Here is a 13,413-nt window from a genome sequence, read left to right as displayed (position 1 = left end):
AAACAATACTTTAAGTAAATTGCATAATTTTATTCGGTAAGTTATTAGCACTTCAAGATAACCAACTAGACTTTGCATAGTCAATTATTTTATTCATAAAATAGCTATTCTTTGCTTAGGAACTACTGTACTTAGCATTATGTAACAATGAGGTAAGATGACTGTTGTAATGTAATACCTATACCTGTGTACTTAACAAAAAGAACAACTGAACCTATTTCCTAAGGACAAATAGTTTCGGAGACTTGTAGCCAATTTTCCAACTTTTTAATACTGGTGGTAATTTGATGATGGAATTCGCAAGTCATATTAGAAATCAATTCTTACATATTAAATTTAAAATTTTCTAAGCATGACTGTTAACCAAAATTTTCAATAATTTAATTATAATGCGAAATTTTCAAAAGCAGAGAAGAAATAAATAGCTGTGATCTTCAATGTAAATAATAATACTAAAGAAGAGGAAGTGGAATAAGAGATGAAAAGTGATAGGGACTTAGTTCATTCTTAATAAAATGTTGATAAATTGGAAATATTGGAAAAGAAAAAAGAAAAAAGATTGTAAAAAAAAATCGAAAAACTACAATTTCAAAAATCTATTATGATGGCAAATGCTAAGTGTTATAATAGTAGTGGATTCTTATGTTTATATTATAAGAAAGTTTCTAGGAACGAAATGCGAATTATGCTTATATTCCTTTCTTTTTTTGTTCATACCAGTTTAATTGCCTTCTAACTTTTAACTTCCCGTAATAGCCTTATTATGCAGATAGCATTCTGTTAAAAGTTTATTGAATTGGAGAGTGTAGTCAATGTGTTAATAATAGAGAGACAAGAGAAAAATTAGAAAAAAAGTGAAACATAAGATTTCTGCTACCAAAATTGACTTCGTAAAGTTGAATGCCGGAATTGGATACCGAAATGATATGTAGTGCTTTAGATGAGTCTTTCCAGATATATTAGTACATTAATGATAAGTGATCTCTTCATTTTATAAGAAATTGTGAAAAAGTCTGTTAAAATTTCTAATCTTATCACATGCTTGACATTTTATTATTCGATTAATATGTTCATATTAGATAAGATTAGAGGAAATTTTATTTCCTTTAAAAGTGTAAGGGAGTTCATTCATATTAATTTTCTAAAAGTTCCTTGTTCTCGAGGTACTTTCAGTAAATATATATTTGTCTTCGAGATAACCTCATTCAGGAATTTTTAAAGAACATCAATATTTTTGTCTTATCACTCTGCGAGAACTTCTCTTTGTTTTTAATTATTCTTAAAATGATTTAATTTATTCTCTATTTCTTATGTGATTTTGAAAACATTTAGTATTCATGCAATCCAACATTACTCTTTGATTGCTTGAATGAAAATTCACTATGCAGATATTGTTCAGATATAATTTTAGTTCTTGTGAGCTGTAAGATAAAAATTAATGCTACCTTTTCTTCTATTTCTTCAAAATTTGATTACTAAATCAAAAATTTTTGTATCTTATCTTCGAGCAATTTTGAAAAATAAAAAATCGAAACAAGCATAGTTATAAACTCTTAGTTGTCATCTGTTCCTCTATGACATTTGAAGAGGCGGTCTTAAACAGGCATACGATATTCAGTATGTGCGATGATTGCAGTAAAGGTAATAATGATGTAAAGAAAAGTGAATTATATAAGCAGTTTTTTTTTTTTGTAATAGAGATTTCAAAAATTGGGAGTAAACTCACCCAGCCGCTCGTTTACTTGATTAGCTCTTAACATAAAAGTAATGAATACATTTTCTGCCTTTACATTCTCATCAAATCTATCCTCCATTAAAAGCCCAGAAAATGGCAATCAAGATATGTTTTGCCAAGCCATTTTTTCCTTCCATAATATCATTGTTTTGCTAAGCTTCCGATGCATGAAGCTATAGTTACTGAGCTACTCTTCACGTTGCAACTAAATATTTACGTGAACGGTATTCAATTTAAACAAATATATTTCTCTTCTAAGTAGCATTTACTAACCAACAGAAAAAAACTTGCAAATATTTCTTTCTTATAAATCTTCATTCAACCTATTTCCACACCAATACAATCAAACATAAATCTTTCTGCCATCGTTCGTTGCTTTTATTAGTAAATCGAAATTATGCTTTCTCCTGAATCCAATCTTAAATGCTTTTCACTGCCTTATATCTATTTTTTAACATTTTTATAGTTAATATATGCTTAGCTTGTGGTCATTAGCTATGACTAGTAGCTATGGTCAGAGAAGAGTATATGTATATATTAAAAATATATGTATATATTGATAGAAATTTGCATTTGTTAAAGAAATGAGACATTCTTATAGAATGTTTGTTGAAGGGTACATTCGTTATATATTGATGTATTAATTGAAAGATAATACTTTTGCTCTCGTCATCGTTAATTTCTACTTTTAATAGTAATGACTTGTTATTGCAATAAGCGAGCATATGCAAATATTACAAGCCTTGATGGATTCATTAGCCTTCTCGAGTTTATTGAATTTTTTCTTTTTTATTAGAACTTAAGTCTTATGCTTTTTTAATATTGCTAAGTTCAAGATTAAAACAAAAAAGATAACTATAAGGAGAAAAAAAAATCGGTGTTGTTTTTGGAATTTAAAATCCCTTGAGACCCTTCCTATGATAAATGGTCTATACTAAAAATGAAAAGTGGTATGATAATAAACTTATAACAGCTAGAAAAAAAATTCCTCATAATAGCTTTAAATATCTGGTCAATCTAAATTCCACGGCTTTTTTTTCTTTTTTTTTTTGGTTTTATTTTAATTTCATTTCTGTTACAAATCAAAAAATTATAAATATAAAGCAATAAGTATATCTCTTAGAATATTAACGATATTTAGAATGCTGAAGACAAGTCTTTTTTTAAAGGCTAACAATCTATGAGTCTCTTGTAAGTCAAAGATGAAAATTAATGAGAAGAAAAGACGGCAAATACTCTTACTCACAAAAGGGCGATGAGCAAAATTTATTTAACATGAAAGAATTCTGTTAATATTGTATTAACTTTAGTGGTTAGTTATTTAATTGCTGTTTTTTTAGGGGATGATATGAGAGCTATTATATGCAGATGAAAATGTTGCTATGTTAGGCTCACAATCATTGAGTTTTCTTCTGAATCGGGCAACAAAATCATTCCGTTCAAGTAATCGCCATGAAGTGACACTTGGAAATAATGACCATCAAAAAAAGGCATTATCCCATTATGCATTCTGGAACCAGCAAAAACAAACGTTACTTCGATCTCTAGATACCTTGTCCATATCGAATTTGCATGGCCAACGTTGCACCAAGTAAGTGATAAAAGTGGAAATTGAAAATGTTAATGTAATTAAAATGATGCTTATTTTTCAATTCAAATATGAATTTTGATCCTTATATTAAATTAACTAAAACTTTAAAACGACATCTTCAAACCATCACACTGCATTCTTTACACTTCATAGTATCCTTTAAAAAATACTTGGAAAAAATACTGACAAAGCTATTACAATCTTTAGGACCTTGATTTGATATTGAATCCTTGCTTAGACCCATTTGTGCTACAGGCAGCGTTATAATTAGATGAAAATAAAAGTTGGAAAATAATGAATTGGTCCTAAAGAAGACATCCGATACTAATAGAGATTGAAGCAGAGAGTAAAAAGTGCTTCTCTCGACTTTGGGAATAGAGATTGAAAAAAAGGATTGAAGTTGAAAAGTTCTGAATGCTTTTCCATTTGGAATGAACATTGAATTGGCAAGATAGTAGTAATAGTAGTAGTAATGCATGCCTAAAACAAAATATAACAAAAAATGTGCCTGGTGGGCTGGGCATAGAATCCAAGACAAGGTTGTAAACAAATCACTTAGTAATGCACTTAAGAATAAAATATTCAATTTCAACCTTTTAAGAAGTTCTCATACACTTTTATATTAACTCTTAAAGTTTGAACTGAGCTGTTGACTAATTTCATTCGTTTGATTTACTTTCATTCAGTTTCAAAATAATACATCGGTTCCTTAATAACACCGTTCTTAGTTTTAGTTTAGTCACTCCATTAAATTTCAGTTATCTCAATGTGATAACTTTAGGATTTGTGACTTAATTTTACAATTGAAATATTGATGAATTCAAGATGAAGAAGTAAACTGGGCGTACCGAGCTTCAGGACTAATTATTTCGTTATTGTGGTAGATTGTGGTGGATGCGATTGCTCGGCATTCATCCATAAGTTGCTCAAATCGACCGGTAGTAGCATGACGACGGGTAAGTCTTGCTGATACTTGACTTATTTAAAGGCACAAAGTTCACACATTGTGAACACCACATATATGTATTTAAACTCATAAATTATCATTAAGTGAATTTTAAGTGAGAAGTAAAATATACAGTTTTTCTCGTTTATACTTTCTTTTATTATTCGTGCAACTGCTAAAATTACACTAACTACTGATTCCCATCTGCAATATGTAATCAATTTGTTGTGCTAAATAAAAGATGCGACAAAGTGTCAAAAAAAGTTGAAATTGTTAGTAATTTGCAGATCGTCAAACCAACGTGATATCGTTCCGGATCGGCAGTTTAGTAAAACACATGACTTTGGCTGAAGTGAACTTTGAAAAAGTAAAAATTCAAAAGCTTTTTAAAAGCGAAATTTGGATTAATTATGGCACATAAGATATTTTGTAACAAGTAATGGCATGATCCGTTACGTTTCAGCTAATTACAATGGCTAATTTGCATGAATACATTTTTTTTTTTTAAATAGTGCTTATCTTATTATATTCATATAAAAGAATAATCATGAACTACGATGTACTAAGATAAGAAAAGAGATTCAAAATCTCATATTTCCTGATCACACAACAATCGATCGAGATATGGCTCATTAGTGATAAATTAGCGAATAAAATTTGAGTTTAACCAAACACTATCTTGTCATTTCCAAATTTCCAGTTAATGAATTACTAATGAAACAAAAATTAATCATAGAGAAATTTTTATCCTTCTTCATAAGTGCAAACCAAGCAAAGAGCATATTAATCATTCCTTAAAATAAGGTGTAAATGCCAGAATAGCTTGGAGAATTTAAAGAGCTTTTTTTCAAATTCTTTTCTGACTACATGCTATAGCAGTCACGAATTATTTATCATCCTTCATCAGAAAAAACGAATAAATTTGACGTATAGCTTTTCTTAATATAAAAATGAAAAATATTGAAGTTCTGAAACATTGCTCAAAAATATTATATTATTTTAACTTAAGTAAATGATAGTAAGCTTGAAATTTTTTGATTTTTAATTCCTTGTTAATCAAAATAAAAAAGAACAATAATTAGCGAAAGACTGATTAATGTCTGTTATTGATTTCATAAGTAATGATAAGTTATTACATCAATAAATAGTAACAAATTTATCTTCATAATTATTTTGGAAGGGTAAATTTAGATTGATATAAGAAAACCCACTGAGTAAGCTAAAGAGGATATTTCAAATTCTTATCTCCATTATCAATAACATCAAGATATTTACTGATAACTGCTTTCAAAATATTTACTGTTATCATAATTAACATAGAAATGAGTAAGAATTCTATTAAGAAAATGCAAAACTATATTAGATGACCATGGATTTCTAAGAATTTAATTGGCTGAAGATTTGGTAAATAACATTCTAGCATGATCTTTGGTCTACTTTGGATTTTGATGGATGTATTCTGCTTTATTCAACGAGAAACTCAAATTCATATAAATATGCAATGAAAAAACTTTGTAAGTATGAATTGCTTTCTTAGTAATTCTTCCGATCTTCCTTACAGCGAAAATGTAATGCTGAAAATTTGAGCTTTTTTCGCTTTTTTTGAGTGAAAATAGATTTTTCACTTGGAAATAGTTTGTAATTTCAGCGCAGTTGAGAGATCTGATGGAGAAATGTTTACTTTGGTTGATTGGTATCGCTTCTGATCCAGCTTCGCCATCAACTATACCAAGGATTACATCATATGAACGTAACTTTTCTAAAGTAATCTCTCGAGTGATCTAGAAAAAGAGTCATCTACGGTTTGATGACTCTGAAATTCTCACGTAAACGTGACAAACTGTGAGTGACAGGCTTAAATAGCCAGGATTGTCAGGTAGGAAACAATACAGAATAAGATCAAAACACAGATTGCAGGCCTTAAAATTTTTTGATTATATTTTTCCTTTCAGAAGCTAAAGCTGACTCCTTAAAAATGAATGCACGGTACTGGGAAGTGATACCGGACGGGAAAACACCGAGGAGTCCGTTAGTGTATCATAAGATCGTTACGGAACTCATATCTCTAATCGATAATTCAAACATTGACGCATTTCCTCCGGATAAAATCATTTTTGAATTCAATAAAGAATCCCAAGCTATACGGAAGGTATCGAAAAGTTGTGAATATATTTCATTCACATAAATCTCAAATACTTTTTATGTTACTTACCAATGACGTGTATCAAAATTGACAGGTTTGTACATCAAATTGTTCATTTTTTCCTGACTTAAACAAGCTTTACTACGAGCAAAATTAATTACATATTCAGTTATTACTTCAAAAAAGGAAGTAAATAGAAATACTTTTATGTTAGCGTTAGCATTTTAGAGTAAATTAAAATTAAAAAAAAAAAACCCTGAAAATGGTTTACAGTTGAAATTCTTCAACAGTTTAACTCTTTGGGCCATTTTAAGCCGAAAGGAAATTCAAAGTAGCAGCACTCCTTTCGCAATACATTCTTTTACTTTACACTTATATGTTATGTTTCTGAACTAATTTCTTTGGAAAAAAGGAAAAAAACTGAGAAAGGAAAACATTTTTTTGCGTTTTATCAATTTTTAGCAATTTTGACAAATAATTTATATATAAGTTTTCTTGCGCTATCTATTTCATCATTATTTTTGATTGAAAATTGCTTCTTTAATAAATATGTTACCGGAAATAAAAATATTTTGTAGCGACAACAAATTTGTTTTATCTTCTCAAATTTAACACCCGGAGATAATGGAACAAATTCACTGAGAAGAAAACAGCAACAATGAAGAAAAGAGAAAATTTTGTTTGGAAATAGTCTCTCCAAATATAATTCTTTTTGAAGCTTTTTTTACCATCAATTTCATGCTGCTATGAACAAATAAAATTAATTTAATCAATTCGAAAAAGGATTGTATACTATTCGAATATTTCCAATAATTCCATTCCTGACAATCAAGAAAGGAGCACTTTTTTCAGTGAGATCAAAAGTTACCAAAAGTTTTCTCTCCTCGTTAATTCACTGCTTTCTATAATAAATTTTTCTATTCACATTTCCACTTTACATATTTCAAAATTAGTTTCTTTCACCTCTATCATAATATAATTTAGTTTTTCTTATGATACAAGAAAGAGAATAATATGCGATTTGGGAAACAGTAGAAATTTCACTTTATGTTGAGCGGTATTCGTTAGCTATTTAAACTGTATTTAGGGAATGTAAGAATGACAGTGTACCATAAATTAGAAAATCGCTGAGTTGGAAAAAATTTACGGTATAAATTGCTTAGATGGAACCGAAATAACTGTAGCTTTACAATCAGTTTGTTAATTTTATTGTGAACTTTAATGAAGAAAGGATCTTTGAAGCGGAAATGAATTGATATGACTGTTCAATTTCACTTCGCCGTTTTATCACTCCATCATCCTGTCATAGAGTCTCATATTTTATCATTAAAATAGACTTCAAGAGATAATTACTTCTGACTTTAGCAGATCGATAGTGCAAGTTAATTCATAACACTTCAATGGTTACCCATCCTGAAAAACTGCTTATTGCTGCTGAAAAATCTGAACAACGTTTTAAAATATGCAGAAAACCGTTTTTTCCTTTCTTTGATTAGAACTATCTATGCATAATGGCGGATATTTCCTCAATGTCAAGTCTAACCAAGGATATAATAATAGGACGTAAATTGGATAAATGAAAAAGAAGGAAATGGAATTATAAAGTTTCTGCATTTCAGTTTCGTGCCAAGAAATCATCTTTTTATTGTGTAATTTACATATCAATTCAATGGGAGGTGATAAAATGAATAGTTCATCTGAACGCTTAACAAAATAATGTATTTAACTTCAGCTCAATTTTCATTGTGATAAAAAACCAAATATATCTCTACGCCAAAGATATATAACCGTTTGTGAAGATTGGAATTACGAAATTGGAGAAGGCTTAATTAAAGTTTCATTTTGTTTGCATAAGATTAACTCTATTCTTTTTGATTAAATATAACGCCATTTTTTTTAATTAAATGCTGTTACACATAAGTTTAATTAATTTTCTCAAAAAAAGAATGAGATCACATAGTTGAAAATGTCCTAATTTCCTTCCATAATTTATATTTCAGGTTTTTTGATAAGGATTTTAGACTAAACTTTATTAATTGATAAGTTGTCTCGCTATCATTTTTTGTCATTTATGAAACAAACTAAGTTAAAATGGAAAACCTTTAATTCAGCTGATCAAAGTCTCGGATGATATGAACTAATCGATAAAAAAGAAAACAAATTGTTTCTTAAAGTGCATTTAAGAAATGTTTAATCATTTCGCCTAAAAGTTTTTATCAAAAATAGAATGAATTTTTTATGCGATATTGTTGAAAAGTTGCAAACTGTTCTTTTACATTTCATTGTTGCCAACAAATATTATTATTCAGTTTTTCTGTTTTTTTTTTTTAAAAATCCATTTTAATGTAGTATGTAGTATTTCCTTTTTCCTTTTCCGTTTTTTTTTTTTTCTTTTTGTATATTTCCTGATTCAAGAAGTATTCTGACTCTTGTATAGTAACCTATCAGAAGAAAAAATTGTCAAAAAAAATTCTTTCACTTGAAGGGTCTATGCATCCATAAAACCTACTAAATTTGAAAAGTAATGTTCAGTAGTGATCTGGAAGTAATACTTGAAAGTAATGAATTTTGCTCCTTGTTGAAATTAATATATTGATGGGATTAACTTACCGCAATTCATTATTTACCGTTATAAAGACAATACAGCTATCAACAAAACTTGTGCCAACTATGTGTAATTTTATGAGAGCAAACATTGCTGGATGTCGACGTTATTTTGGATCAGTTATTTTCTTAAAAAGAAAGAACAAAAATGTACCATAGAGTAGGAGAAATTTTTGTCAAATATTCAATAGCTGTAATAGCTCTTCACTGATGTAAACAGGTAATTTAAATTTAATGAACCAACACTTTCGTTCTAAGTAAATTAACAATTGCCTTAAAATAATGAAAGTACACGTTATACATGCATAAACAAAAGTACATATATTTTACCTATGTAAACACACGAAATAAAATTGACCTATCCACTCAGAAAAACCAATAAATTATGTTTGTTTATTATCTTTGTGCTTGTATATTAATAAAGTGATAAAGACTGCAATATAATTCACTGCTATATAATAATAGAAAATTACTTTTTATTATACATTTACAACAAGCAAATCACTTTCATCAATTTCATGAAGTAATAGCAACGAATCGAAATTACGAATTCCTCGAGATTACAGTGAAACTAACCGTTGTATCACAAACTTTCTATAATGCACAGCATGACGATATAATCATAATTATATCAATGTTAGATGACATTTAGATGACATTTACTTTGTTGATTGTCATGCACTTTTGACTCAAAAAATTCGTCCCTGTTTCATGTTACATAGAAAATTCCCGACTGAATCAATCTATCCTGAACTGGAATGCATAAAAAAATTTAAGTTGGCAGAGATTAATTTGTTTAGATAAAAAGAAAAAAAAAAATTGAAAATATATCATTTTGAGCATATGGCTGTGAACAAAAATAAATTCAGACGCACCTGTTATGTTACACTAATTCTTCAAATTATTTTCTATTTACCCTTCCTCAAAAAAAAAAAAAAAAAAAAAAAAAAAAAACAATTAAAAAAAGACAGCTGAAACGAACTACATATTCTCATGTTTTATTAAATTTATCCCTCTCTCTCTCTCTCTCTCTCTCTCTCTCTCTCTCTCTTTACTCTTCTCAACTTCAAAACTTTGTTCTACCATTTATTAGAACGTTCCATTATTATCCTTAACTTCCAATGACAGTAAGTTATAATTTCTATTCACAAATATGAAATTTTATGAAGAATTTCTGCACCGCTCCCAAAAAAGCTGGATAGACCATATATGTAATGAATTACTTAAATCTGTAAATCATTTCGCGGTTTTTTTAATTAAAATGAAATAACTTGAAAATTTAAAAAGCAATACTGACAATACTTCAAGGAGACTGGAGAGGAGATAACTTTATTGCCGTATGATTATGATATTGGTGACGATGGTGGTGGAAAAGACACAGAGACTGGTGATGGTACTAGTAACGCGGGAAAACCTGCAAAAAATGCTTCAGAGGGACAGTTGTTAAGGGATGATCACACCCAAGAAGGAGGTGGTTTTGCAACTCACCTGTCTGATAAATCAGAAGCAACTAGAGGAGACACTGATAACGGTCAAGGAGAGCACGCAGAACTGCGTCAGCATGCCGAGCCACCGTCAGTAGATAAGCAAGCAGAGCGCGTAGAGCCGGAAGAGCCACGAAAACCCGAGAGGTTACCCATACATCCACATCCGGAATCGAACTTTCCACAACCAAATCTAGACCAGCCATCGCCAGTTCATCCTTATCAACCACAACCGCATTCAGAATTGCCAGAACCTTATCAGCCGCAACCACCGGCACCAGCATCAGTAGGACCTGAAGTATGTCAAATTATTGCTACCGGCATGAATACGGAAATGCAACAATATGCATCACTGCTTGCTAGTGAAGCTCTTACACAGTAAGTTTCATTTGAGAACAAACAGCTTGCATCAATCTCTTATCAAATTTATATTTGTTTAACAATACATTTGTACTGAAAGGTACTTAGGTTAAATGACTTCATTAAATTGAATATAATCGCATCCATTTATTCCCTCGTGCTGCAATTATCATATATTGGAGCAAAAATTACCTTTGTCAAATTAACGAGAAAGTTTTATCTTAGAATCTAGATAGATTGATCTATTAATCATTATAGTATCACTTCCAGCAATTTTGCAGATTTCCAAATCAGATGATGGCTATTGCGCGCCATATCATGATGAATTTTGAAGAGCGATATGGACCAGTGTGGTGTTGCGCTGTTAGTAATGGACAATTGGGATTTTACCTGCGTTATGACAGAGAGAATCATATTTACTTCACATTATCCAGACATACCATTTTTCTCTACAAAAGTGGTACTTCGTGAGTGAAATATGTGTAAATTGTAGGTAAAAGAGGACAAGCAGTATTGAGAATTGGTAAATGATAACGATAAAGAATGTCCTCAAAATTTTTGGAAATTTTTAGATGCTAGGATGTTTGACGGAATGTTGTGGTCTGTTTAAAAGTACTTATCAGTTGAAGTTTAAATTCTTATTATATTATCAATAATAGACAATGCTTTACTATTCTGATTGCACCTGCTGTACTTCCTCACAATTTTTTCGTATTTTTCTTCTAAAACATAAATTTTTGATCTAACTTTTTTAGTGTGAAACAAAACATTTAATGAATCATAAGGCTTCTCTTTGTTTTATTGGGTATTGAACATATTGAAAAATTAAAATTTTCTATAAACTTATAGAAATTGTTTTGTAATTTTGATTGATTGGGAGAATTTGAAAAAATGTTGTCCTTCTCTCTAACTTTATGATAATTATCATTTATTTATCAGTCAAAGCGATCAAATCTTATTTCTCTTAGATATCACTATGATTAACATCACGAATCTGTAACGCTTATTATCATTGCTATCAGTAATTGTCAATATCATTCAGACAAATGTATTTTACGTTTCCTACTATTGCTCCTTTTGAATTATCAACTCTGTTGCAATTATTACTGTTGCACTGCAACAATTGAACCTAAACGCTTATAACTTTTATAATTTGTTTTTCTCTTATTTTTTGTTTTTCTTCTTTAAATTCATTTCAGGACAAAACAATTTGAAATTTTTTCAGCTTAACTTACAATGTCAGCTGTTGAGTAAACTTGAAAATGTATAAAGTTTTCAAAAAAATTAAAGCTATTTTGGAGCAAATTTTTCTTCATTAATACAATTGTTTATTCATTTTCTTGCTTGAGACAATCTAACTTAATGAATTTGGCAGATGTTTTTGAGCGGGCAAAAACTTACAAATAATGCTAAAGTATTTTGAAGTATAACAAAGTTAACATCGGATGATTCATTCCCTTAAAGCACTCTTACGTTTTACATTTTCCCATAGCTCTCAAAACGTCTTCACTTTTCGAATTTCCTTAGTCTTATTTCAAAAATTTCAAATTTTTTCTTTTAAAACTCAGTATCAGACTTTATATTATGAATTATTTCTGAATATGTCCCATTATTCAGCTTTAGATAACTATCCATTTTGAACAAACACACTTTTATGTTAATAGCAAATTTCAATTTCGTCGCTCTTTTGTACGAATTTCTCGGAAGATTTTCAATTCCTAAAGAAACCGATTTTTCCAAAGTTTATTTAAGGCTTTGTCCAAAGCATAATGTCGGACCCTCAATCAATTGAAGACCCAAATCCAAATCCTGATATCGAAATCGGAAATGCTCAGATTATTGCATCAGGTATGGACACTGAAAAACAACAATACGCAATTCAGTGTGCCAATGAAGCTATTATGCAGTAAGTTCTTATTTCATACCATGGTAAAATGGCTAAATAAATAGATAAATGATGACAAAATAGGTGACAGTTCGTTTCCCTTTGAAGTTGCAAAGTTGAATATTTTACGATCTCAACAATATTTATTTATAAGCATGCATTTGTTGAAATTTGTTGTGTTTGCATGTCTTCACTTGAAGTATATTATCAACTAAGTGTACTTACTTATAATGCATAAAAGCAAATGTTTTCAAAAACTTACAAATTGCATAGGATTTATTATCTGTCGCAATTAGATTCTCTTTGCTTATTCCTCAAACTTTAGATCGATAATTGTTTATAATAATTTGACTTTTTGAAATCTCACTTCTCTTCATTAGCTTCTCTGATAAATTTGCTTTTTGGAAGATTACAAAATTTATATTATAAAATATAATTAAGAAATCGGTAATTTCTTTAGACATCCAAGTCAAAATATGGCAATGGCTCAGTATATAATGTCCCATTTCGAGGAGAGATATGGCTCAGCATGGCACTGTATCGTAAGTGATGGAAATTTGGGATTTTACGTACGATACGATCCTTCAAATCATATCTATTTCTTTATAGGATCAACTACTATATTTTTATTTAAAAATGAATGCTAATAATTTGAATTTCTTTTG

At 29.6% G+C, this 13,413-nt stretch overlaps 2 protein-coding genes across 2 annotated transcripts; both read left to right on the top strand.

Moving 5' to 3' along the window:
- Window positions 1-3,117: 3,117 nt before the first annotated feature.
- On the top strand, window positions 3,118-6,457 carry Bm10548 (Uncharacterized protein; the record flags this gene model as incomplete). Its single annotated transcript, XM_001901582.2, has 6 exons — window positions 3,118-3,326; window positions 4,185-4,282; window positions 4,560-4,639; window positions 5,693-5,786; window positions 5,921-6,022; window positions 6,225-6,457. The coding sequence occupies 6 exons, from the start codon at window positions 3,118-3,120 to the stop codon at window positions 6,455-6,457; spliced, it is 816 nt and encodes a 271-aa protein (XP_001901617.1).
- A 3,683-nt stretch (window positions 6,458-10,140) lies between these two features.
- On the top strand, window positions 10,141-13,395 carry Bm10549 (Uncharacterized protein; the record flags this gene model as incomplete). Its single annotated transcript, XM_001901583.2, has 5 exons — window positions 10,141-10,146; window positions 10,328-10,881; window positions 11,145-11,323; window positions 12,616-12,769; window positions 13,209-13,395. 5 exons carry the CDS (start codon window positions 10,141-10,143, stop codon window positions 13,393-13,395), a joined length of 1,080 nt encoding a protein of 359 aa, XP_001901618.2.
- Window positions 13,396-13,413: the final 18 nt, after the last annotated feature.

The sequence above is a fragment of the Brugia malayi genome (genome assembly GCF_000002995.4).
Source record: "Brugia malayi strain FR3 genome assembly, contig: Bm_v4_Chr4_scaffold_001, whole genome shotgun sequence".
Taxonomy (NCBI): domain Eukaryota; kingdom Metazoa; phylum Nematoda; class Chromadorea; order Rhabditida; family Onchocercidae; genus Brugia; species Brugia malayi.
The sequence above is the reverse complement of the archived record's forward strand: the minus strand, read 5'-3'. Positions and strand labels throughout refer to the sequence as shown.